This window comes from Suillus clintonianus (assembly GCF_016758775.1).
Source record: "Suillus clintonianus strain FC179 chromosome Unknown DEU56scaffold_61, whole genome shotgun sequence".
Taxonomy (NCBI): domain Eukaryota; kingdom Fungi; phylum Basidiomycota; class Agaricomycetes; order Boletales; family Suillaceae; genus Suillus; species Suillus clintonianus.
Genome location: NW_024539285.1, coordinates 103,199 through 128,063, shown reverse-complemented (window position 1 = coordinate 128,063; position 24,865 = coordinate 103,199). Strand labels below are relative to the sequence as shown.

The window sequence follows — 24,865 nt, the reverse complement described above, 5'->3', positions numbered from 1 at the left end:
CCCGTCCGTCCCTGCATCGAGTATGCGGCACGCTGGTGCGAATCCGACTTCTCAAGGCGACCGCTCACCCTACAGTAGATTGTGCGCAGGATGGATGATGGGAAACGAGACAATTGCAGAAAAAGAAAGTGATGCATGGATGATGAGACTTGCAAAGACAATGGGCAGAGTGGCTGAGCGTGTAGGATGGTATTACATTTTGCGGGAGGTTGTAACAGACTTTCGACACGGATTGGAGTTGACCTGAATAGATGTATGGACCTGCGCGTTATGAGACGGCGGTCATTCGTGGTGAGCCGTTCAAGTGGTGCAAGGCCGGACGGCCAAAGACAACGAAGTCATGTGGCAGAAAATGGTCAGGTGGGGCCTCTGTACGCTGCTTATTGATGATGGGCTCAAATGTTGTTGGTAAATTCTCCTTGTCGTCTTCTGGGAGGAAAGAAGACGAAAAGGCGTCGGGGGAGAAGGATGAGGGACTCGTTGGAGTGAGAGGGAAATCATCAGATAGATCAGAGACGGATGTCGTGACACTCGTGGGCGTGCTGGCACCCGAGATTGATGGGCGAGTAGGCGTCATTGGAAGGGGAATGAAGGACTGCCGGACGAACCGCCCACCCTGGAGGTAGTACTGTACAACGAATGTTGCCGCCTTGGAGTAGAAGGCGTAGGAGTACTTTTTTACCAGCGTCTCTGAAAGATCGTTGACATGCTTAGCCAAGCGATTATCGAGATAATCGACGATTTCCAAACATTCCTCCGTTTCCTCAAAGATGCGACGTGGTTTGCCGCACAGGAAGAGAGCTAGCGTGAGTGCTCCAAGGGCTATCGAAGAGGGAGGATATTTGATGAACTCTCGGTGAAACAGAGTGATTTCCATCAGAAAACGCGCAACATGCTGCACCCTTTCTTCCTCGACAGATGGCTCACAGCACATCAATCTGAGCCATGCTTCTGCAGTCGGATGTCCTAGCGTCCACTGAATAGTCTGGAGCACATGTCCTTCCATCTGAATGAAAGCAGACTCGTCATATGTGTCGCGACAGATCTGTGCAAGCTCTTGAACCGTCGGGACGCGTTCCTTCGCATCCTCGAACTTGGCAGCAATCCACAGCGCCGCGCAGCCTACGAGCTGATAGTGCTTGATGTAGACTATTCGTCGAGAGACGTAGCGGTCCACGATATTGAGAGTGAGATATAACGTCTCAGGTCGAAGTCGGAAGGTGAAGTGAATCTCAACAAGAAAATCGACGAGACATGGGCGCATGTGCCATCGGATCTCGGGTTGCTGATCCATCGACTGTGAGGACGACATGGTATACCGCTATACCAGAAGAATTAGACTCTGTCAATAAGCCAAAAATAAATATCACACAAACCTCCATCTCATGCATGTAGAAGCGGATATCTTCGCGGTACTCCTCCTCCAGGAAAATGCCTTGCCTGCGAAGAGCGGCGATTTGGGCTTGACGTTGTCGCTGTTGCAATAGTGCTGCCTTGGCAGAATAAGGAGTTCGGCGAGTTACAGGAGGGGGGCCGAGAGGGGGCGTCTTGTGATGTTTCGATATACCTGAAGGTGATGGCCGTTTCTTAGGATACGCGGCATTTCGAGAACTCCGGTAAGAAGTCGTGGAGATGTCTTTCATAACTGAAGAAGCGGCGGGTGAGATCGATCTAGGAAAGCGTAAGACCGATAGTGGGCTAGAGGGTGGTAATTGAGCAAAGAGGGGGGTAGACTCTGCATCAGCAATCATTTCATCAAACGAGGCGGGAGAAGACATGATTAAATGCGCGAGCGCCTCAAGCGCGCACAAGACGAAGGAAGAGAAATGACAACAACCACTTGACGGCTCAACGTCGTGGATTAGAAAGGCATTCATTCCGTTGCAGAATGCCTACGTCTATGGAGCGGCGGCATTTGGAATGCTTGATCTCACGACGTGACAGCACTTGGAATAAGCGATATCTGAGAAGAACAGACTCACCAGAATCAGAAACTGATCATACGAAAGCGAACAACTTTAAAGGTTGTCGTGAAGTGAGGATTGAGGTGAAGAGTGGCGTGTGGCGAGTAGGTGAAGACTAGATATGAACAAGTCGTGGTCAGCGTGGATGGTCGTAAAGAGAGAAAGGATAGGGAGCTGAAGAGAAGGGAGAATTGTGGACGACAGTGACTACAAAAAAAAGTCTCCTTGGTGAAGAAGACTTGTTGATTGAACAAGAGAGAGTGAGGACACTCGAAAAGAGTATAAGAAGATGCAAACGGCACAATCGGCTCATCAAGTTGTGGGAAATCAAAAAAGGAAATTTGAACAAAAAACTATTGTTCACTATATGTGAACTTCTGTGAAAGGTCCAAAATCGTACAAAAATATAACATCGCAGTCAACAAGAAGAAAGGAAATCAGACAGATCCCTAGTAGTCTGCTTGGCATCTGACTACACTGTCAGAATGTCCCTCAACCCTGCCCCAAAGGCCCTAGATGAGCGCTGATGCCCTGTAACGGCCTCGGTCGAGACCAAGGGGAAGCCGCATCAGGCGCATATTCCCACGACCCCACGTTTTACAGCGACCAAAAGAATGACATCAATCAATAAACTAATCCTCACCTCGAATGCACTGGTTTTGAATGTGACTTCAATGATGCTGTCAAGTACCGTTAGCTTGTTTCTGCGCTGTCAGGGCCATAATTTAGGTACGCACTTGTGAACAATGTTGAGCGACACCGGTGTGCTGGCTATCCTGTACCGAAGCATTTCACATCTCATATCAGTCACAATCGATGGTATCGGATAGGCAGATAGCTTACAAGCGACCTCGGGAGATGTGACCGACGAGGGTGATTTCTTCGGCGAGAAAATTGGTGTGGGGGGGAGGGATTATGGGAAATTATTCAGGCAAAAAATAATGCTGTCGGGGAACTTTTGAAAGAATGGGAGGGAAAGAGCAAGCAAATGAAAGACTGAGTGAGCTGTTTGTTTCTAGTAGTAGAGTAAAGGCAGAGCAACGACTATAAAGAATCGCTCGAAGCTAATCGAGCGTGACGGGTACAAGAGCAGAGGTGGGCTTTGTACTCGTAAACTGGCTTGCGCCGGGGGGGAACGGGATTGAGAGATAGAGGACTAGTGTAACACTGTAAAGTCCTGCAAATTTTCAATCGCGGAAGGAGGTAATTGTCGAGTGCAATGCAGAGAAGGCGTGTACCGCTTATCCCTTTGTCAAGGCAAGCGATATGTATTATTATTTCCGGTAGCAATTGTTCAGTTCAGACATGCTCAAATTCTGATTTGGCAGCGTCAAGTCCACGTTGTCTGCCTGCAGGCGTAGCGTTATGTAAGTTCTATATCTTCCTTCTGTGCGGCTTAGCGGTAGACAAGATTCCATCCTTGAGCCCGCCCTTCCAAAGACTCTGCCAATTGTAAGATCATGATCATGAGTTGACTGCGATAGTTGCCACAATTTCCTTCCAATTTACTGTATAGATACCGTACGTATGAGTTTTGTATTTCGAGCAAGCACCCAAACTCCCACAGCGCACCCTCCCATCAGTCACCTCTTATCGAGCGTCAAACGATGCGGCATCGGTCCATATAGGTCCATCGCTCCAATCGATTATCGAAGGCGGCAGCCTGCGTCCCTATCGGATGACCCTTTCTGTTATCGATTTGAACTAGAGTAAGTTACGGCTTCAGCGGCCCAACTGGCCATCAGGAGAATGCCACATCATTGCAAGGGGACCGAGTAGAAGACACTGAGCGCATATACTTAACAAGCTCTTATCACCACAACTCATCATGATGCAGTCCATTACACTCTCTACGTATTTATTGGACAAGATATTGGATATCATTCGAGAATGCGGGGATAGAGTGTTTTTCACAACATCTAATCCCAAGCCAGCAGTCAGTTTCATGTCCACGGCGTTCCGACTCGTGAGCGCCGCCTGTCACTGATCTCGTGGTTACGACGGAATTTTCAGACATGGATTATGGAAGGCTCGATATGTTAAAGTTTGAAGTGCACGCCGTTAAGGAATCTGCGATTGATCCTTAGATATTCGCATTCGCAAGAATCATTATCCTCGTAACACATTTCGCCAAGCACTCCTTGCACAGCAGTTACAGAAGAGAACCAGTGCGGCGCGACCGTCAAGAGCTCCATAAGTTACGTAGACAAGTAGGTCCTTCTTTATGCAGTTAGCATGGTAGTCCTTCGATTCATCTCAAGCCAAATCTAGAACGCCGCGAGAACCATGAGTATTTGTGTCCCAGGTCCTCCGCCCATCGTAATGATGGTGGCGTTCAAATACTCACGTTCAAGAGGATCAGGCCTCAGGTCTCGCTGTTCAGGCGGTAGGCCTCGATGAGCCGTTATTAATATACACATATCGTCCGTTGAGCGGTTGACGTGGCTTAACTCCAATGATTCACCAGGTCCCAGACGCGGGTCTTGAACGTTGAACAGCCATCCATCGGAGAAGTCTTCAAGGTAGGTAGCCATACCCCAAAATGGTCAATAATATACGCTTGCAGAGAACCAGAATGAAACATGATAGACGGGCGGTATGAGCACAACTGTTAAAACTAACGAGAGAAAATTATTAGGTGAGTCCGACAGTGAATGAATATTGGGCGAGGATAAGAGACCGTAAGCAGTCCGTGAAAACTCTCATTCCCTTCTTCCTCCGCTCATCAAGAGCGCCATGAGATCGTGGGCGGGTTGATTGTTTGGACCAGGTGGGCCCTGCTGTTGATAGTGGAGAGGAAGCATGTGCGGAGGGATTTGCTGCTGCTGTTGCTGCTGCCTCATGGAGAGAAGAGGCGGCTGGATTTGAGGGCCCTGTTGCCCGAAACCTCCGTTAGGACCACGGAGACTACCTGGCATACCGTTAGCACCGTTCATCCCCAGAAGCTGGGCTTGCGCAGGGTTAAGACCTCCAGGGTGCATCAGGCCTTGCATGGTATTGTGTCCGTGCAGCTGATGCGTTCCTCCGGGGTGAGGCACACGCATTTGAGGAGCGCCGTTGAAGCCGATACCCCCCGGAGGGAAGTTGTTAAACTGCTGTTGAAGCGCGGCATTACCATGCACCGGACCGTGTAGCCCACCAGGGATAGCCATTGCCGAGTTCAAGAATTGAGCAGGCTCATGCGGTGGTCGCCCACCTAAATTAGCCAAACCAGGCGGCAGGCGTTGAGCTGAAGGCTGCAAAGGATTCGGTGAAGGACCGCCACGGAATTGGGATGATTGAAGAGGCATGCCCCCATTGCGGTTCATGTTCGCTTGATGTAATCCTTGGTACATTTGAGCAGGACCGCGTTGACCCCCAAACTGCATGGAATCATCGATGTCAGAGAGCATGGCGCTGTTTTGCCTGCTCCGAGGAGGGGCAGCTGAGCGTAAGCCGGGGACCATGCCATCTGGGACAAAATTCCTGTCGTCAAGGCGACTATCGTATAACGAGTCCATGCGGCCGTGACCAGGATAGTGCTGGGAGTGGCCAAGCTGGTTCTGAAGGTGGTGAAGGTTGGAGGGAGGATTAAAATGGGAAGCATCTGAAGCCAACACTTCTGGTAGTATATGAGGCCTCTGACCCTGAAACTGATATCAGCGCTGATAACATGTAGATGATGACACGACCCACATGTGCTGAGTTGCTCAACATGGCAAATATATCTTCCATAGCTCTGGCATCCGGATTACTTGTGGGCATTCCATTGTATCCACTGAGCTCGCCTCTATGAGCTGACGCTGGGCCGCCCACCGGAGCCTTGCCCATTCCTGGTTGAGAATCTCTCCCTTTCCCGTCAAAGAACTTCGCAAACCGGCTGCCTTTGGCGGCTGCGATTCCAGAGTTCAATTGCTCGTATGGAACAGAGTGGCTCGGCAAAGGCCCACTACTGGGTACGTCAACCTGTTCGAGGTTCATATGCCCAAAGGCATTGCGATCTCCATGGGGTGCAACAGAAGCTCGACGGAACGCATCCAAAGGCGACAATCCTAGTCCTTCCCGAGCTTCCTCAAACGGCGAGAAGCCCTGAGCCGCTCTCACAGCATCCAAGTTGTCGTTATGATGTGTAGTTGACAAATGTCCATTTGAGGGGATAGATGAGTTAGTTGCCGGCGTGCCATTCTTCGACAGAGACACGGGGGAATGCGAACCTGCGTACGAGGGAGGGGCGACACCTACAGAACCCTGAGGAGTTTTGGAGGCCAAAGTAAGAAGACGACAACCTGGCGGAGGAACAGTGTTGGGAGTTGATGGGACAGCGGCGCTGAGAGCTTCGATAGAGGGTTTTGTCAATGCTTGAGGTGCCGGTAAATCAGTAGTAACAGGCTTAGGGAAGAAGCGAGAACCTCCTGGCTTTCCTTTGTTGATGTCAGACTCGCGGGCACCAGCTGCAACTCCCGGTCCAATGGAGGATGATGGGGACGATAACATAGACAAGAGTACACGAGACCCATCGTGAAGAGCTGGGTCAGCTTGTGGTGGAGGTGGAGAAGCAGACGATTGCGAGGAAATTGGCTGAGGTGCGAGATGAGTGCGAAGTTCTGCAGTTGCTTCAACCGATGACAGCTCTACCCGTGTATAAGCACATCGAGCCTGCCTGAGAGAAAGACTGGACTTACCGTTTGTAGGAGTTGCGTCCTTGTTCTCTGAAGACGTGTCTGCGAGAGACGATGAACCCACAAGGGGAGACTGGTCAGCTTTCTTTTTTTGTTCTTCCATTTTCATCATCAGCTTGAAGATCTGAATTTCGTCCAAGTGGGTTTCGGACGTATTCGCCTTCCCTTCAAAGTCACCAGAACGATCAGCGTCTTGCGCAGCACTACCTTGCTCCTTCTGCTCTCTCTCCTTGATCTCTCGCTTGAACGCCTGTATGCCATCGAGGTCTCCGTGGGCACGGCCTAAACCGTTGCTGCCAGCAGAAGGGATGTATGTGTCCATCCATGCAGGCTCCTTCTCTCTTTCTTTCTCACGATCCTTGCGATCGTCCCTGTCCTTCGCCTCGTCGGGTTTTCTCTCGCGGCCAGCTGCTCGCTTGTTTCGACCATCACGGTCATCGGCGGGGGTCCATCGACGATCCTGACGATCGCTAGCATCCCACGCGGCAGGGCGGTCGCGTACCCGGTCCTTGTCTCGTTCCCGTCTCGCTGTCATACGCTCATCACGCTTTCCGTCGTCCCTCCAGCGACGAGGATCGTCCACCTCAGAGTCTCGATCAAGGTCGCGATCGTCCCTGTCCCTTCGATATCCCGCTGCCTCTTTTTGATGGTCATCGCGGTCGCCTCTGCGATCACGATCCCTGTCGTCCCGATCACGATCACGTCTCGACGATGAAACGTCTCGTCGTGGGCGGGAAGAATCACGGACCCTTGAGCGAGGTCGGTCACGCTCATCTCGATCGCGCCGAGGATTATCGGAACCTAAGGAACTATTAACAACTATTATATGGGGACAGAAAATTCAGTGTCCTACGTTCACGGCCTGTGCGAGTTGATTCTATTCCGCGACTTAGTGACCTAGCTATATGTGGGGTAGTAAACGTACCGCGTCTCCAATCTTCGCTTGTCTCGCCATCTTTCTTTTTAGAAGGTTCTCGGGAATCCAGCTGGCGATTACTAAGGGCTTGCTGCGACTGGGACGCTATTCGAGAGGATGTACCACCAAGGTGAGGGGCCAAGTCCCTGTCCTTTCCTCGAAGTTGTTGCATGGAAGAAAGAGCCCGACGGTCGCGGTCATACTTGTCCGACAACTTGAACAACATATGAGCACCCTGGTGTGCGACAAGCTTTCCCACTTACATTCCGTAACCTTTCTTGGCCGTCTTTGACCCGGGAATCACGTTCTTGTTCTCTGTCTGTATCTCTATCTCTGTCTCGGTCAGTTGCACGAATGGACTGGTGCTTGAAGTTGCCCATTTGCGAGGGCTGCGTGATGGCGGCCCCACGAAAAGAAGGTCGGGCAGCACCTTCTAATGACACTGATCAGACCCGGTCGCAAGAGAAGGTAATCACAATGCCTACCCCCGTCCTCCGCATCTCTGCGAAAGCTGGAAACGATATTAGGTAAGGTCTAAATGGTGGTATTGGCAGACCTCACCGTCGGTCACGAGCGTTGGGCTGAGGGAGTGCTTCCGAGTCCTTTTTAAGATTGCCTTGGTCACTCTCGGTTCTTCAAAGGTAGAATAAGTCACAAGCTCGAGGAGTAAGAGACGAAACGAACCCGAACCAATCCTTCAAAGCTGGCATGCCTGTCGGAGTACAGACCAAGGGAGATTTATGGAGAAGCAGTAGATGAGGGCGGGAATACATAACAAAGGGTCGACTATGGATATCACTTTTGTCTTTAGTGAGACTGTCAGCAACGGGTTCTGGTGATTGAGAAGATGGATTGTCTGGTCGGAGAGAAACTTTGGCCACAGCGTCAGATAAGTTGTCAACAGCACCATTCTCTGGCAAGACAACATCATGGACAGCGACCTGGTTCTCTACACCAGACATTGTGGTGTGAATGGGGTGTTGAAGAGACTTGTGAGAGAGCAAAACGTCGCCCCAATAGCAATGCCAGCAGCGCGGACTTGAAGAGCGGAAAGCAAAACAGTGCAACTCTAATTCTAGCCACAATTTCTTGTTTGTAGCATTCAAGAGCGCACATGCCAGATTTTGGTCTCAAGTATTTCATTTTGCAGCAGAGAGTTATACACCTATATCGTCATGCTATAAGAGCGTCCAAATGTGCGCTATCGTGTTTTCTGAAAAGCCCCACTTCAGCTCAATAATCACATCAGACATTCCTGACCCACAGGCAAGGTCGGAGACCATCACCTGGTTTCGCAGCGAAATTGAGCGCAACAGATGGCTGACGGACGTGGTGAGTTGATTTTGTTCTTCTTGATTCATGCCTCTGGCACTCATCATAGGTTAGGCTGTTATAGAGGAAAAAATTGCTATGGCTCGTCGAGAAATTCGTCAAATACTTCCAACATCACAGGCCCTGTAGGCGACATCATCACGAGAGCGTTGCTGCGATGGCAAGGCTCCTAGAGTGCTCAGAGACGCGGAGGTTCGCACTTCGTTGCAAGCAGCAGGGATATGCATACATGATGGCGATCCCAGTCAGGATACGACTGTCCGCGCTCCTCCCATCCATTAGGAATGGTGTCAAGAGACTACGTTCTCGTTTCCCCGTTGCGAACCAGATAATGAAGGTGTATTGTTTATAAACCCTCGTTCATATCTTGACAAGGGGCAAGCGCATCAGCCAGTCACGCGATACTGCCAACATGAACAGTCGACCCCACTACGCAAAAATAACTTCGATAGTTGAACCCACCTTTCTGCGTTCGGTTTGTGGTAAGGCCCTGTTTCACATATCATGCAACCCTGATTAATCTCAACTCAAGAATCAATGAAGATAAGTATAAATGATAGCCCTGTTCGCCTACTCAGGTTATACTATGATACTGTTGCTAAAAGTCCTTCAAGCTCGCGATTCAGAGTCCCACCTTCGCTCCGTCATGACCGGGACTCAAATTGAAATCTGGTGTTCATCATGTTTTGCAGTTGACGAACCAGGCATAGCTATAGTGGTATGGGTGCTCTCAAATGCGCCTACAGCAGAATACTTTCTTCACAGTGATGATCACTCCCCAGGGTGCCAGTCACCAAGCCTTGAACTTCCAAAAGCAGGAACGAGGCGAAGAGGGTGGTCCTTCATTACATCCCCGAGCTCGAGAGGTCAAATTAGGACGTTTCTCAGCTATGTGCAATAAGGAGGAGCAACGTGATGCAATTTCTTGCGATCTGAATGGGTCGGGAGTGCTATGGTAATATATATGCAGAGTTCTCCCCTGGATAGGATGATCATCCTTAAGGCTGGGATCTCATCTGACCTTTTGACCAGGAACAAAGAGAGATATCCACCAGGAAGGCTCGAAATACCTGCATAATTGCCAAATATTCTCTAGATCGCAATAAGTCCTCAATGGTCTGATGTTCTGCCGTACTTCTTTCACCGTGCATCGAAACAGTCGAAGGTGCTGGTCAGATGCTTGAACAGCTTGCGGTTACCCCTTGCGAGGATCACGGCTATCTGGAACGGATCTGACAGCGTCGAAATGATATCAGCCACTCAGGCTATCTGGAGATAGATGTAATTTCAACAAAATTTCAGACACGCAAGTAGCGAACAGGCGCGCCTTTCAGGCCTGCAGGTACGCTTTATAGGACTAAACGGCAGGTCCAGCATCAACCCCAGACTTACTGGCCGAGAGATCCACCCGCGTCAATCGTTTGAGGCAGTTCCCTTCGACTCGATATCTGCTGGGGCCTGGGCCTAACTTAATCGCATCTGGATGGAGCGCGTGAGGGTTGTTCGAGAGTGCAAAGAACTCATACGATATATGCCCCAGCCGAGAGTAAGCCAATGCTTGAGAAAAAGATAGACCAAATGAGTGCTATGAGGACGTTCTACCGAGGCTGTGATGTGATTCACATCTGATGCATTACCTAGCGATGGACGTACTCTGTTGTCATTCAGTGCCTTTCGGTGTTACTGTCACAGCGCAGGTAAGGTAGGGCACATAACTTCATTGCTAACCCATGGCTTATCTTACCATTAGTTGATCAAAGCGAACAATGACATTCTGATCCTGGCTACTTCCTGGTGCCCTCAATTGGCACCCGAGGTATTTTTGTACGCCTTAACCAATGCAGCAGGCCCACTTCGGAAGTGGTGGTGTCTGGAAGCTCTGCGTTCTGCGAAAGTAAACGTGCTTTGGTTATCTGTTCAGAGCCGGGCCGCTGACTGGCCGGCGGTTATGACCACGGACAGACGTGTCGTTTCAACGGCAGAGGACAATGGAAGCCGACAATAACGGCACACTTTTCGAGCAACTCAAGTTCGATGTGTCATTGAACGACCATAAATATGCTGCGCTAGAGAAGCGACCCGCTTAAGAAGGAATATCAAGGGGCTGCATTGCGAACCTCGACGCTCTGGTAAATTTGTGCGGCATTGGGTTAGAGTCGACTGGTCGGCCTAGAATTATCGTGGTCTAGAGCTGATGACGGAGACAACCCTTCTCGTTGCGAGCATTCGGGAAGCATTTTTCACGGGTTGTAGACCAGCCTCTAATCGACCCAGAGGTTGTGATCGAGAAAAACATGCTCGGGGTAACAAGCTTCAGCTAGATTTCCCTGAGCATACGCTAGAAGCACTGCAGGAAGTATATTTTTTAATGGAGCAAATCATACAAACATCAACGGTGGCCCCAAATTACATCAATGTAATGCTTAAGGACGTGCAACACTCGGATTGGTGCCGTGCTCCGTAGTATACATGGAGTAGAACCGCACAAGGGGCGAGATGGACGCGGAATGGCCTTGGCCCTTGCAGACGTTCGGCGTTGATCTAAGCTTGGTTGCGCAGAACTGAAGGGCGTTAGCAAGGAGAAAAATATTTCAGGGTGCCTCCACTTACTAAGAATTACCGAATCTCCACTGAGAGATTACAATCAGCGACTGGCATAATACACATGAGTATATCACTCACCGCAAGAACATTTTGCTGATAAACCGATCCTTGTTGACTGGCTTCTTGTTCTTACCCTTGGGAACTTCGGTCCACATCTGCATCGTGGTTCAGTACGATCTCCGCCAGTAATGGAGTAGAACAGACCTCTTTGACATTTTCAAGCACCTGCGGCGACTCAACTTCAGAGACTGGTAGGCAAATAATGAGAATTGTAACGCACCATATTACTGTGGCGATCAAAGGCCTTTACGCGAGCGAGAAGCTTTTTGTTATTTCGCAAAGAAATGAGGACTTGGGCATGGTTGCGAACTGCCTGTTGCAGAACTGAAAGGGGCCCCTGGCTGATTTCATGCTCCTCCAGCTGGCGCAGCTGAGCCTCATCGAGTTCTGATTTTGGTACATGCACGTATTGACTGCAGGGTTATTAATCAAACATCTAGATGCCATGAGCCCTGCACCTACCTCATGATTGCTTGTAAGGAGCGTTTGTTTGTGAAGGCCAAACAAACGATCGAAAATACTCTGAAAGTAGATACTATCATCAAGAAATATCTCAAGCCTTCCCGTCCGCCATGGGTCGATTGAAACAAAAAGGAAAGGCTGGTGCAGCAAAGGCCTATGTTACACGGTCGTCTGCCGTGAAAAAACTTCAGTGCTCTCTGGCTGACTTCCGTCGGCTATGTATCCTGAAAGGTGCGTTATAGTTGTTTCGCAGACTCAACTCCACTGAGAGTTGTATAGGAATCTTCCCTCGTGAGCCCAGACATAAGAAACGAGCCAACAAGGGATCAACAGCACCAACGTCGTTCTACTATGCGAAAGATATCGCTTACCTTGCCCATGAGCCAGTCCTCAATAAACTAAGGGAGCACAAAGCCTTCGCGAAAAAAATATCTCGAGCACTTGGACGGGGAGAGTGGTCAACTGCGAAGAATTTGGAGGAGAATAAGCCTATATACCGATTGGATCATATTATCAAAGAGAGGTATGTTACACAGGGCATCGTGAAAGGCCAATGGGCTGATCAAGTTTAGGTACCCATCATTTATCGACGCAGTACGAGACGTCGATGATGCACTTTGCATGATCTTCCTCTTCGCATCTCTCCCTTCAAATTCTCGGGTTTCGCCTGCTCTTATCGAAAACTGTGCCCGTTTGACCGCAGAGTGGCAACTATATGTCATGCACACACGGTCACTGCGAAATGTTTTCTTGTCTATCAAGGGTGTATACTACCAAGCAGAAGTGATGGATCAAAATGTAACCTGGCTCGTGCCGTATCAGTTCCCTCAGAATGTGAGCTATGTCCTTGAATCTGTGTCTTTGTTGCTCATATTTTCCATTCAGATACCATCTGATGTGGATGTCCGTGTTATGCTGACCTTCCTCGAACTGTACCAGACGTTACTTGGGTTTGTGTTTTTCAAGTTATATACAGACGCTGGACTCGTATATCCGCCACCCTTGGACTCTAGCAAAGACGAATCTGGAGCTGGTGTCGGAGCGTTCAATCTCAGATCAGCGAACAATCCAGCTACTGCAGCACCGAAAAGTGATGGTCCCAAAGTATCCAGTAAGGATGTCCGGCAGACAATCAAGAACATTACTGCAGAATTATCATCGGTGCCTCCTGTTGATATAAATATTTCTCGCACCGATTCCTTCCCCGATGCCCCTGAGGAGGAATTTATACCACAAACTTCAAAGTCTGATCTTGATGCACCGTCGTCGCTCCCTACACTTCTCTCGCTCTCATCCTTACCAAAACCATCATCGACAAACATATTTGCCCCATATACCTTTTGGCTATCACGCGAATCATCACGATCAATATTCGAGTTCCTTATCCGGTCTTTTGGCGGTCGTATAGGTTGGCCAGTCTCATCAGGAGGTGGCTCACCATTTACAGAAGATGACGAGGCAATCACCCACGTCATTATTGACAGGCCCGTTGTCAACGGTGATACAGCCCAGGAACGAGAACGTCGAAGACGAAGGAAGTATGTACAGCCTCAGTGGGTGGTCGATTGTATCAATGCCGGAAAAATTCTGCTCGAGGATCCGTATGCCCAAGGAAAGACACTTCCACCCCACTTGTCGCCATTTGGCGAGCGAGATGGAGCATATGATCCAACCATTGGTCTGGCTAATGTCGAAAACTTATTGGTTGACGACGCTGAACTCAGCGAGGACAGTCAGGAGGTAGAAGATGTGGAGATGGGATCGGGATTAGAGGAAGGTGTAACTTCAATGGCTGCCTTAGCGGTGGCTGCTGCAGATGACCCAGAGGCCTTGCGGGCGGCGGAGCTTGCGGCAGAAGCAGCAGGCGTCGACTATGGCGCATTTGAGAAGGAGGTACAAAAGAAACAGAAACAACAGAAGCAGAAGGAAGACGCTGTTGTTCTTGGCGGTGGTGAGGAAGACATGAACAAGATACTGATGAGCAAACGCAAGCGCCAGTTGTACGAAAGAATGAAATACGGGGAGAAAAAACGAGCTACTGAGGTCCGTCCTTAATTTATCAAATGGTTTTAGTGTTCTAATCTCACATGTCCACAGCACGCCAAACTCGAAGAAAAGAGGACGAAGATTGAGAAGGACAGACGACGGAAGGCCAGGGCATGATGAGATATATTGGAGTCCCCATCGCACGGTGTTCGGATTACAGGTATTGCGATGCGAATATATACCGAATCCCACGAAAAGTAATGGTATTAGCTCATGTCGAATACAAACGACTGCAATTGTGAAAGTTCGTTGGTGTGAGCTGATTAGCTCTTAGAAATCACGTTCGTGCCGGAGAGCGCGACTGACGCCCATGCCCACGATTTTTGAGTTAACTTCTTTTCACTAAACTGGCATCGTTGCTCGGGCGGTCCAACTGTCGTTTCATCGCCGGTTACTAGACCTCATCACAGCCACTACTAGAAGTTTAACTGTTTACAGCTGCAGAAGCCTGGAAGTTCCAGCATGGTTGGCTTTCTGGGTACGGGAAGCAGGAACTCCCCAGCGACGGGCAGTCCTCATCCTGATACTACTTCAAACACGCCGCCCCAGGCCAATGGAAGTGCTCGCGTCTTCTCCGATAAGTCTGCACCCAATCGGTCTGCCGGCCAGCCTCAGAATACTAGTGACAACAGTCATAGTACCCTTCATTTCTTTTCACTTCCTCACTGGACACGAAAGATGCTACCTGTCTCCGTGTCTGCTCGTCGGAATCAAGCTGGTATGCCCTCTGATGAACTGGGCGTCGTTCGGAGAAGGCCCTCAAAACTTATGCTGGATAAGGAGCTCCCGCCTACACCTCCGATCCAAAGTTTAGCTGGCAATTCAGACTCTGCAGCAACGTCCTTGCACATATCCTCGCCAATATCCACGAACAGATCCACCCCCTCACCTACCTTTCCCAGAGCAAACATACCTTCAACTTCCGCTGAACCCAGACATGCCCAGCCTACGTTATATTTCGATGTATATCATAATGCTGTTCCCCGCGGAGTGAACACAGTGTCTTTTGTCACTGCTTCACCTCCGACCAACGACCAACACGACTCGGCCCCCCCGCTACGACACGCCAGAAGTACTCAATCGTTCCTTTCACATAAACAGGCAGACCGGTCGATGCACCCTCTCAACGTTGCGGATAGAGTTCGTGGTCTTTCCATCGGCCAGAGACTATCTCCCAGACTGAAAGATGCGGAACCACCACCGACCGGTGGAAACAATGAATCATCACCTGTTCGCCAGGTGTCGAAAAAATCTTCGCAACAACTGCTTTCAGTTCCGTCTGATTCTCTGTCCCTTCCAGCATTGCAACCGACATCACCATTTCGCATAGACTTTCATTCGGACACTCCTGCATCTTCCCAGCAGCTACCGCAACGATCCACTTCGAGATTGACACGAAGTCACTCAGAGAGGTTCGCTAGACGTCCGTCCCCCTCCAACTGTGAATTGCCTGCATCACCCAAGATCATATCAGCATTTGATTCGTCTCAGCATCATTCAACGACTGCTGATTCACAAATTCCTTCCCATCATTTATCCAGACCCGCACTGCGCCGCCCCATGACTGCCGATTCCACCCGTTCACGCACTCGTTCATTTTTTACTCTGTCACCACAGACAACGCCCGGTCCTTCTACACATACCCCACACTTTGGAAATGCGCTCTCAAGTCTCACTTCGTCTACTTCCGCCAATCATACAAATAATCGACCACGTTCCGCTACTAATCCACCTCTCCTGCACCGACTTTCAATCAATTTTTTTGCATCATCCCCTGCCTCCGCAAAAGCTGGGACAATTCCCGGCGGTTCCATAACCGCCTCGCCGGTTTCTCGATCACGTCCACCGTTGCTTTCGTCGGTACCACCTGAGGAGCTGAGACCTCAACAGGACGAGCTACCTGAGGCCTTCCTGCAGAGACTTACCTCCCTTGTTGGTAAAGCTGATGTTGCGGGGTTGTTGGGATCAAGGTACATCACTTCACTTTTCACTCGTCACCACTCTAAGTTGATCCTTAGTACGGCAGTCAAATATGTAGCTACCCTCAAGCTTTACATCGGAAAATTCTCTTTTACTGGGGATCCTCTGGATGTTGCTCTGCGGCGGCTTTTGATGCATATAGGCCTTCCCCGGGAAACACAGCAAATCGATAGGGTGATTGAAGCTTTTGCGAAACGATATGTCGAGTGCAACCCAGATATATTTATGTCCGATGGTCAGCGCGATTTCACTAATGTATAGGCAAGGGACTTGTGCTCATCAGACTTTAGATATCCCATACATTCTCGCCTTCAGTCTCATCATGCTTCACACAGATGCATTCAACAAGTCCAACAAGCGCAAGATGACGAAAGCTGACTATCAGAAAAACACGGCTGTCTCGGGAGTTATACCCGAAGTGCTGGATGTATGTTGGACATTGACCATTAATGTTCCTCCCTAATAACTGATGCATAACCCTAGTGCTTTTATGATAATATCGTGTTCGCTCCTTTCATATTTATCGAGGACCCTATGGATCCCCCTCGTCCATCAGTTGATGGAAGTCTTTCGCGACCTCCCACTTCAGCTGGTGTTCCAATGACACCAGTAGGAGGTACTCTACTAAGCAGACCAAAGATTGATCCATATTATCTGATCACCAATGTAAGTGGTCTCACCTCCTCAATACACTGTCAATGACACTCTGCCTCGAAGGACTTACTTGATTCGCTCCGCGTAAATGTCGAACAGCACATCCCTCTAGACAATCCGTACCGTTGGGAGGGAACAAGCGGTTCCTGGGATAACGACAAACTTTGGTCTGCTTTTGCCGAAGGAGATACGATAGAGATTTCTTGCTTTGAACACAAGTGCATGCCTTCTGGATTGTTCGGCCTCAGTGTAGCCAGTCCATCACTTATGGGGACAACCGCACTTCCCGGTTTTTTGCCACCTCAGAAGGAGACTTGGCGGCTTAAGCTGTCAAAAGTCTCTGTTTTGAACCGCAAAGATGATATCTTGGAAGGCGGTAAAAAGCCCTCGAACCGCAAGTGGAAGTCATTTGGTGTTGCTTTGACGACTTCACAAGTCCTTCTCTTTCGCGACCCATCATGGGCTGCCACTTTTCTGTCAACATCGGATTATTCCAGACAGCCGACCTTACATTGCAAACCCGATGAAGTTTTGTCGGTCAAAGACGCACTCGCTGTGTTTGATCGGTCATACCAAAAGGCATGTTCTTTTTCATTACTCTTCTCCGTGATGCTAACATTTCTGCAGCATCCAAACACTTTTCGCCTGGCCCTCGCCGATGGACGTCAGATCTTGTTCCAGGCATCAAGTGAACTGGAGGTCAATCAATGGGTCTCGCGCATCAATTATGCTAGTGCTTTCAAGTCTGCTGGGATACGAATGCGTCCCCCTGGTATGACAGGCAGGGAGGTGACGCTAACCGGGTTGGCTGCTGCGCAATCACATCTCCAAGACTTACGGCTGGTGCAGCAATCCCAGCCCAAAATTCGATCATGGGGTTCTCAGAGCTCACTCATTCGTGCTACCAAGTCGACCGACGAAGATGCTGTCGAGCGATCAAACCCGGAAATTGGGTCAGAGCTTGAAGCTCGGCACGATATCACTCATGAACCTCCCGCCGTGCGTGAGATAGAAGGGGCATCCCAATTCAAAGCTACTTTCGACAAAGTGAAAGCGCAATTGACTGCTGCCCGGCTCAGTCTGTGTGATTCGTCATTGCCCCTGAATGACGCATCTGATGATGTTGTTCGTTTCCCTGTGCGCCGCTCCTCCCTGACAGCCGACGACAATTCCCCTCCCCAAAGCAATCGTACCATTCTCCTTCAATCCACCATCGGCGATCTCGAAGATCGGATTTGTGTAATGCAGCCACTTCTGGAAACGAAGATGCACTTCGCTCGCAACGTATCAGTCTTGACACCCTTCCAACGGTCAACGCGAGATCGGCTTCAAGATGCAGTACAAATTGTGGCGAAGCAGATCTCCCAGTTGCGTCTGGAGATTGCTAGGCTCATATGTCACCGCAATGTCCTGCTAAACGATGTGGCAGCAGAAGAGCGAGGGTTTAAACAGGCAGCTACAATTGCTTTGAACGCTGCCATGGATACTTTGCAAAGCCGAGGGCAGCGTATACCTGAGCCGACGTCATCACCCGATGATGGATCACTGGATGTGCCGTCGTACCAACCATCTTCCAAAGCCATACCCAGTTCTCTGGAATCCTCCGTTCACGATTCTTTCCGGTCGGCTCTAGATTTCGGTCCAGACTGGCCGACAAACTACACATTTTCCGTGTCGAGAATCTTAGAGCCAACGAGAATCACGGATTCCCCCCTCACTGAAGGGGAAGGCTCAGGATATCCTTTCCTAGAGGCCGACACCAGTCTCTCAGAGTCTCGGACGGCTCATTCTGTTCGGAGCTCTCTAGAGTTATCCGTGCAAGACGGTACTCCCCATTCTACCCATGAGAAGTTTTACACAGCGCAAGAGTCGCCTGAAGAGCAAGCTGAGGAGTGGAACAAGACCCGAGCAGCGAAACGTGTTTCGCTAGTCAAATTGCCCCCAGACATTCGACTGTCGGCGATGTTTGGCAAGACTCAACGAAATGGTTATAATGATCTGATATCCACGATGACTCGGGAGGATTCTTCTTTTGGATAGTTCCTTTCGCATTGAACTTTGGACAATCTACATACTCGCCTATAGCTATTGCATACGTTATATCGCTTGAATTGTGTCGCATATTATATAACCTAAGCAGCTTAAACCTCCGAGTGAGCCGATATTTCTGACTTGTGTTTTGAGCTTAGGTTTCAGCTACAGCACAGGTTGGCCGGCTGGCCTCAATGGACGACCGCGTTTTACAGTAAGTCGACCAAGGTGATGCGAGTCGCCGGGCGACCGCTGTAGAGGCCAAGGCTTCTTGTGTTTCTGTCAAATCTTGGTTTTATCAATTTGTAGCGTCGCCACACGGGGTACCACTGGTCCCCCGGCCCCACAATCGCGACGCATGCCCACTGGTGTCGTCAGGGGATCTCAGAAATCGTCACGGGCGCCATATGTCACCTCATAAGTCAACTTGAAAAGCAGGGTGAGTCCGAAGTCTTCAAAAAAACGTACCCATCCGTAACCATAACCCGTTCGGCCACGGGATTTCAGCTGTTCGTTTGCCAGGTGACGACCCCGTTGACATCATATGCATGTGCCTGATGTTAAGTTACATTGTATAGAGGCCCAAAATACTCCATGAGAATTTTTTTGTCCAGGGTAGACATGACGTTATCAGTCGTGTACTCGCCAAGGTCAATCAGGGTCAATCATGGAAACGATCCAAGGTCAACTTCGCGTGTATCTTACTCACGTAGGTCCGAGTTTTGCAAGTTGTTTTGAACTCCTTGCTGATCGTAACGCTGGTTGCAGTTTGTCTATCACGATCGTTGAAAAGCAGAGGCCTCCTGAAACGGCCATTCAGCTTGAAATTTGGAAACCCTAGCTGTCGTTCCAAACCTTAACACCGTCCCCCCTCCCCCCCCCTCGTTGCTAATTCCTTGTGCGAAATAAAATTTTGTGACCCCACCTTTTGCTGTACGCAGGTGAGTATGCTGTCCCTCTCACTATTTGCTCGTCGCCTGATTAGCTATGTCGAGGAAAAGAACTGAGCTTGCGCTGTTCACATTCTACGATTCGAATTATATTATCGGGGGACTTTGGTTTGCTCGTGTATAGTACCATGCCTGTCCAGCCACGGGAACATGTCTCGTCTACTAGCACTGCTCGACACCCTGCCAAGCTTCAGGGTAGTATGTCACAGTACGGCGCACGTCGCAGACCAGCTGCAGCTTCCAAATCACACCCCCCCTCTTGTGTACTTCCACCCTCTCTTCAACTCAACGCCATTCCGCAAAAGGCAGAATCACAGACAGTTTTTGACGGCCATTGGCCTACCGCTGCAAGGCTGAGCCGAGTATTTTCTCTCCCTCGACTGGGTACGAATGCCAACAAGTCGAGGGAAAACATTTCAGTGATCCCTAATCAATGCGATGGCATTGTTGTTAGTAGTCGCAGGAAACGATTGGTTCGACATCCCTCGCGACGTTTATCAATTCCCGCTCAGACATCCTCTTCGCAACATGCCACCCCATTCACTAGCACGCTTCCCCGGCCACCTTCGCTGTGCATGACAGACAAAGCACCAAAGAGCCTCACAAACAAGACATCCTTTTCACCCTTAATATCGGTTGGAGATGAAACGGACGAGGACAGCGATGATCCAACTGCACATCATAAGACAGAAAGGCGACTGCAAATGGCCAGGTTGGCCAAACTGACTCGTCACTTGGGCGAGGAGATTCCGCCGGAGTTGGTTTTATCCTCCACCCTTCCAATAGATATAGCCGAGTTCAGGAGTTTGGCAGGAAGCCTGTCAGTAAATCTAAGTAAGGGCCACCAGAGACGGTGGAGTTTGGATCCCACAGCAGACCCCCAATCAGCACCCGTACTTCCAAGCTCGACCAAGCTAAGGAAGAGTAGGTCACTGCGTGGCACAGAAGGCATTTTGCGACCGCAAACCCATGGTGAGCATGCCGTCAATGTTGAAGACGGGAAGCTCCCGTGTGTGTTGCGCGCTCCACGGACAGAGGTTTGTAGCTGGCTTTATTTGTTTCAGAAAAAAAAGCTTGATGCGCATATTTGCAGGCAGATTTCCTCAAACCTTCTCAACATGGTGTCTCGTCCTCTCTACGCGGACCTGATGATGTTAACCATTCACTGATGTCAACTCCGGAGGCTCCCTATGGTCTTCAGAGTCCTTTACACATTTCACCTCCTACTATGCCACTCGCCTCAACACCTGAACGATTGCAACTTCGCGAGAATTCGGACACATCCGAGTTGGCCCTCAACAACATATCGAATATGGAGCGCGGAGAAGAGAAACCAGACAGCTTTCTTGGCGTCGACACCAAACCCGGGCTAAGATCTCTAACAAACCGGTCACTACACCCGACCGGAGATCTAGCAGTTGGCATCCGTCCCTCTCTAGCCCAGATTCCCTCATGCTCTGATCTCGAAGTCGACGTGCAGATCAGCAAAAGAACTCGTTTCTGGCGCATGAAAGTCGGGAAGGATGTGGTGCAGAGCGTTAATCCTGACGATATTGCGATGCAGCTGAGGGAGATGAAAGCTTCTACATGACCAAAATACTTGACATGGAGCTCTTAATGTTAACACTTCGTATATATATATATATATTGTCTACAATATTCACCTGCGGTTGCGCATTATTCTTTGGTAGAATATTTCATGCACGATCCTTTGTAGTCCTTTGTCCACCCGGATGCATTTGTCACAGTGACACAGATTGCCTTTTAAACTCAGCTGGCTCCACTAACCCTAACCTCAATCGAGGGTTTTCTGAACGCCACTACGCCAGTCAATGCACATCGTTATGGTAGGCAAAGAATATCGTATTCATACCCCTCTAACTCTGCATTATAGCCCATATTCCAGGACGCTAATGGTCTCGCAATCAAGTTCTTCATTCAAAAAGATATCGCTCAGGAAATTCAGGCTGAGTTGTGTGAAGTTGTCGCTGTGAGTTGTGGCATCCCACTATCTGACATACTAAGTACTAGTTTTATCTCATTTGCTTTCAGTCATTAGGTGGGCGCGTAGAAGCGAAGGTTCCAAGACAGGGGTACGTACTGGTCCAGCCTGGCACTGCGGAGGAAGAGCGTCTTCGCCTGTGCTGGATGGCGCAGGATCGTCCACAGCGCCATTTCGTGCCGTATACATACGTCGAAGCCTGCAAGATTGCGGGCATGCAGTTGAAGCAGATTTTTGTTGAAAACGGCTTGCCCGTTAAGATGCACATGCATCCTAGCATCGCCAATATCAATGCACGCACAACTTTAAGTCAGAGAATCATGGTGAGTGGTGTCCCACAACAACATAGCCATTAGTTTATCTCGAGCCAATCACGCCGACTTTCTTTCAGCATTCCGGCGGCGACCCTACTTCATCTCCGCAGTCTGCTAAGATCATTCTTGCAGACCCGAACACAGAAGTCTTCCAACATCTCGTCAAGACATACCAAGGCATTCCAGATAAACATGTCGAGTCCTATCTGTGGGTAAAGAAGTGTGTTGAGAAGGGTGCTATTGTATACACCCCCCTCATTTACAAGAATCCCGGCGGTCGACGTCCTGGGGAAGAGTACGTATATCACTCGCTCTTGCACCCAGCACATGAACCGACGTGTCCCCTAGGAGAACACCATTTACTGAAGACGACGAACAGCGCCTGTGTGAATGGATTGCGGCAAAGATACCATACAAGCAGACAGGTGGGAGAACTGGAAACAGGCTTTATCAACAACTGTGCGAAATGGTAACTCCTTTTTATTACCACCTCATGTCCATACTCACGAGGATCAGATTGCGGACCCAGAATACGCATGGGTTTCACGTCATACATGGCAGTCTTGGCGCGAGCGTTACAAGAAGAATGCAGTGCGGTTAGACACCATGATCGCTCAAATTGTTGACCAAAAGAAGCCAGCTCCTGGGGAACAAGGGCAGTATGGCTACGTGCGGCAAGACGAAGAAAAAAACAAACGCCTTAGGAGGAAGCGCGCCAAACCTGCGGAACAGAATTTGCATAAACAGGAAATGATAATTGGCGGCATTAACGGTAATGGAGCCGAAGTGCCCGTAATTGTGTTCGACGCGTCACCAATTGATTCGGGACCGTCTACATCAAGAGCTTTCATTCGAGGCAGCCCCGCGGAGGAAGAACTGGAGGATGGTGAAGACAGTGAGGGGTGGGCAGTTCGCATCGGCAATGAACCTCCTCCAGATTGGGGGAAGCGATCCGCCAGTGAAGAAAGTGAGGCACAAAGCCCTCGTAAGAGAATGAAGACCAAGTGCGTAGTCATGGCAGCTATTGAGCATCACGGGCTCATGGATTCTTGAATCTTCAGTGATGCAAACTCTATTCAAGGGATTTTATTGGACAATGGGGTCCATCTCATCGACCGGACGTTACAAGAAATAGCCACGGAGCACAGGTTTACTCTAGAAGAGGTCAAAGAGTTTTATGACCAGTGTGGGGAGATGGAGCGTACGAAGACTCGTTTTCAAAAGATGCGACAAATGTTGTCGAGTATCGGAGAATCATAACGCCCATAATTTTTTGTACAAGGAATATATTTTATACATTGTACGCAATATATTTCCGTTTCTTCTACGGAAGATCGACTTCAGTAAGAAGTTTGTAGTCTGCTGCTCGCGCGGGTGCTGATGGGCTGTCGAAAGGCTTTCGTCGTCTACAACGTGTGTTGAGCATAACACCAGCATCCGCAGTCCGACAGGCGTACCTCTCGCCTGCAGCAGCGGATGGGAATGAACCAAATAGATCCGGGTGCTTTGGAAGTGGGGATTCGCTTCATTGGCTCGTGTTAGCTTGCGAACATGCAGAGGATAAAAGGTGCCTGACCTGAAATACGGATGGTGTAAAGCCTCTTCAGCACTGATGCGTTGTTCGGGATCGTAGGTGAGTAGTGACACAAGCAGGTCGATGCCAGCGGTTGTCATGTGATGGAAACGCTGACGGAATTGATGTGGTTGAGGTGAGGGAAGAGTGATGGTCTTCGCCAACGGAAGAGTGGAGTAGTCAGGCCAAGATGAACTAGTGGGAGGTCCAAGAAGCTTAAAGATCATGGAAAGAAGCTCTATTTCGCTTTTCGCTTGAAATAGTGGTTCCTTCAGGAGGAGTTCAGCGAAAATGCACCCCACGGACCACATGTCGATGGCAGTCGAATATGTTGTGGCTCCCATCAGAATTTCAGGAGCCCTTGAAAGGATGCGTCATCTGCGGTCAGGATTTTGAGAACAGTTGACATACCGATACCACAGTGTCACAACAAGCTGGGTCAGACCACCAACACCTACAGGGTCTCCATACCGTCTCGCAAGGCCAAAATCAGCAACTTTGATAGTCCCGCGGTTGTTCATAAGCAGGTTGCTAGTCTTTAGGTCGCGATGGAGTATCCAGTTAGAATGGCAGTGGGCGACCGCGGACAGCAGTTGAAGCATAAGTGTCTTGATTTCGGATTGCAGGAAGGGCGAAGGCATGAGCGTCAGAAGTGTTTTTAGATCATGCTCAATGAAGTCCATCACTACGAATACTCTGGTATGCGAGCGTGGTGATGTTATGGCTTTACTGAGACACTTTACTCACTGAGTCAAGGTATCTCCGACCACAACTTCTCTGATTCGTACCACATTATCGTGGTGGCATGACATGAGAGCGTTGACTTCACGTAGGGCAGTTATAGGAAACCCGTGTTTCTCCTCATCAAGTTTTAGCTTCTTCAAAGCGACGATATCGCCTGTTTCCTTATCTCTCGCCCTGAAGACAACGCCGTAGGACCCTTCTTCGATCTGGTTGAGTCTCTCATAACAGTAAACTGAACGAGATGGTTGGATTGATGGATGGTGGGTTCGGGGAGGTACATAGATACTATGCAATGGCCGGGAAGAACGACTGGTAGCAGGATGCGACTCTGAATGCACGGGACTGGGTGGGCGTGCGCCGCGAGACCTAGTCCTTACGGAGCGTTTCGATGGCTGCTGTTGTTGGCGAATCGCAATGTCATCTGGATCTTCCTCGTCCCACTTTGATCTTTTGCGCGGTGTTGATGTCGAAGACGGTGTCCTTGATTCTGATGCCATTGGCACGCTTTGCAGGCTATAGCCTGAGGTGATGAGACAAAGAACAATAACACGTGACACGTCAATCAGTTGCTTCAC

At 49.6% G+C, this 24,865-nt stretch overlaps 9 protein-coding genes across 9 annotated transcripts; 5 read left to right on the top strand and 4 right to left on the bottom strand.

The window, feature by feature from the left end:
* Window positions 1-268: 268 nt before the first annotated feature.
* DEU56DRAFT_740919 (cyclin-like protein) lies at window positions 269-1,643 on the bottom strand (the record flags this gene model as incomplete). Its single annotated transcript, XM_041348847.1, has 2 exons — window positions 269-1,321; window positions 1,377-1,643. 2 exons carry the CDS (start codon window positions 1,641-1,643, stop codon window positions 269-271), a joined length of 1,320 nt encoding a protein of 439 aa, XP_041206123.1.
* A 2,939-nt stretch (window positions 1,644-4,582) lies between these two features.
* DEU56DRAFT_488621 (uncharacterized protein) lies at window positions 4,583-8,605 on the bottom strand. The gene is made up of 9 exons (XM_041346462.1): window positions 8,223-8,605; window positions 8,100-8,171; window positions 8,024-8,049; window positions 7,802-7,971; window positions 7,548-7,752; window positions 7,476-7,499; window positions 6,626-7,423; window positions 5,640-6,574; window positions 4,583-5,590 (listed from the first exon to the last, which is right to left on the bottom strand). Exons 1-9 carry the CDS (start codon window positions 8,498-8,500, stop codon window positions 4,667-4,669), a joined length of 3,432 nt encoding a protein of 1,143 aa, XP_041206122.1. The 5' UTR covers window positions 8,501-8,605; the 3' UTR covers window positions 4,583-4,666.
* A 47-nt stretch (window positions 8,606-8,652) lies between these two features.
* On the top strand, window positions 8,653-8,999 carry DEU56DRAFT_741033 (uncharacterized protein; the record flags this gene model as incomplete). The annotated part of the gene is made up of 3 exons (XM_041348855.1): window positions 8,653-8,734; window positions 8,788-8,870; window positions 8,925-8,999. The coding sequence occupies 3 exons, from the start codon at window positions 8,653-8,655 to the stop codon at window positions 8,997-8,999; spliced, it is 240 nt and encodes a 79-aa protein (XP_041206121.1).
* A 2,150-nt stretch (window positions 9,000-11,149) lies between these two features.
* DEU56DRAFT_816261 (uncharacterized protein) lies at window positions 11,150-12,023 on the bottom strand. The gene is made up of 6 exons (XM_041353834.1): window positions 11,997-12,023; window positions 11,755-11,947; window positions 11,679-11,699; window positions 11,553-11,629; window positions 11,481-11,500; window positions 11,150-11,431 (listed from the first exon to the last, which is right to left on the bottom strand). Exons 1-6 carry the CDS (start codon window positions 11,999-12,001, stop codon window positions 11,412-11,414), a joined length of 336 nt encoding a protein of 111 aa, XP_041206120.1. The 5' UTR covers window positions 12,002-12,023; the 3' UTR covers window positions 11,150-11,411.
* Window positions 11,994-14,315, top strand: DEU56DRAFT_816259 (Pescadillo N-terminus-domain-containing protein). The gene is made up of 5 exons (XM_041353833.1): window positions 11,994-12,227; window positions 12,276-12,519; window positions 12,569-12,830; window positions 12,882-14,039; window positions 14,094-14,315. Exons 1-5 carry the CDS (start codon window positions 12,107-12,109, stop codon window positions 14,157-14,159), a joined length of 1,851 nt encoding a protein of 616 aa, XP_041206119.1. The 5' UTR covers window positions 11,994-12,106; the 3' UTR covers window positions 14,160-14,315.
* Window positions 14,304-18,822, top strand: DEU56DRAFT_860628 (uncharacterized protein). The gene is made up of 6 exons (XM_041355322.1): window positions 14,304-16,012; window positions 16,061-16,257; window positions 16,313-16,449; window positions 16,506-16,688; window positions 16,740-17,255; window positions 17,304-18,822. Exons 1-6 carry the CDS (start codon window positions 14,505-14,507, stop codon window positions 18,714-18,716), a joined length of 3,954 nt encoding a protein of 1,317 aa, XP_041206118.1. The 5' UTR covers window positions 14,304-14,504; the 3' UTR covers window positions 18,717-18,822.
* An 802-nt stretch (window positions 18,823-19,624) lies between these two features.
* Window positions 19,625-21,344, top strand: DEU56DRAFT_488581 (uncharacterized protein). Its single transcript, XM_041346461.1, has 3 exons — window positions 19,625-19,648; window positions 19,709-20,694; window positions 20,751-21,344. The coding sequence occupies exons 2-3, from the start codon at window positions 19,786-19,788 to the stop codon at window positions 21,246-21,248; spliced, it is 1,407 nt and encodes a 468-aa protein (XP_041206117.1). The 5' UTR covers window positions 19,625-19,648; window positions 19,709-19,785; the 3' UTR covers window positions 21,249-21,344.
* A 102-nt stretch (window positions 21,345-21,446) lies between these two features.
* On the top strand, window positions 21,447-23,258 carry DEU56DRAFT_816254 (uncharacterized protein). Its single transcript, XM_041353832.1, has 7 exons — window positions 21,447-21,504; window positions 21,552-21,647; window positions 21,710-21,982; window positions 22,051-22,268; window positions 22,322-22,442; window positions 22,490-22,977; window positions 23,035-23,258. The coding sequence occupies exons 1-7, from the start codon at window positions 21,490-21,492 to the stop codon at window positions 23,231-23,233; spliced, it is 1,410 nt and encodes a 469-aa protein (XP_041206116.1). The 5' UTR covers window positions 21,447-21,489; the 3' UTR covers window positions 23,234-23,258.
* DEU56DRAFT_816246 (Pkinase-domain-containing protein) lies at window positions 23,259-24,831 on the bottom strand. Its single transcript, XM_041353831.1, has 5 exons — window positions 24,294-24,831; window positions 23,958-24,242; window positions 23,550-23,906; window positions 23,431-23,496; window positions 23,259-23,379 (listed from the first exon to the last, which is right to left on the bottom strand). Exons 1-5 carry the CDS (start codon window positions 24,785-24,787, stop codon window positions 23,298-23,300), a joined length of 1,284 nt encoding a protein of 427 aa, XP_041206115.1. The 5' UTR covers window positions 24,788-24,831; the 3' UTR covers window positions 23,259-23,297.
* Between the last annotated feature and the right edge of the window lie 34 nt (window positions 24,832-24,865).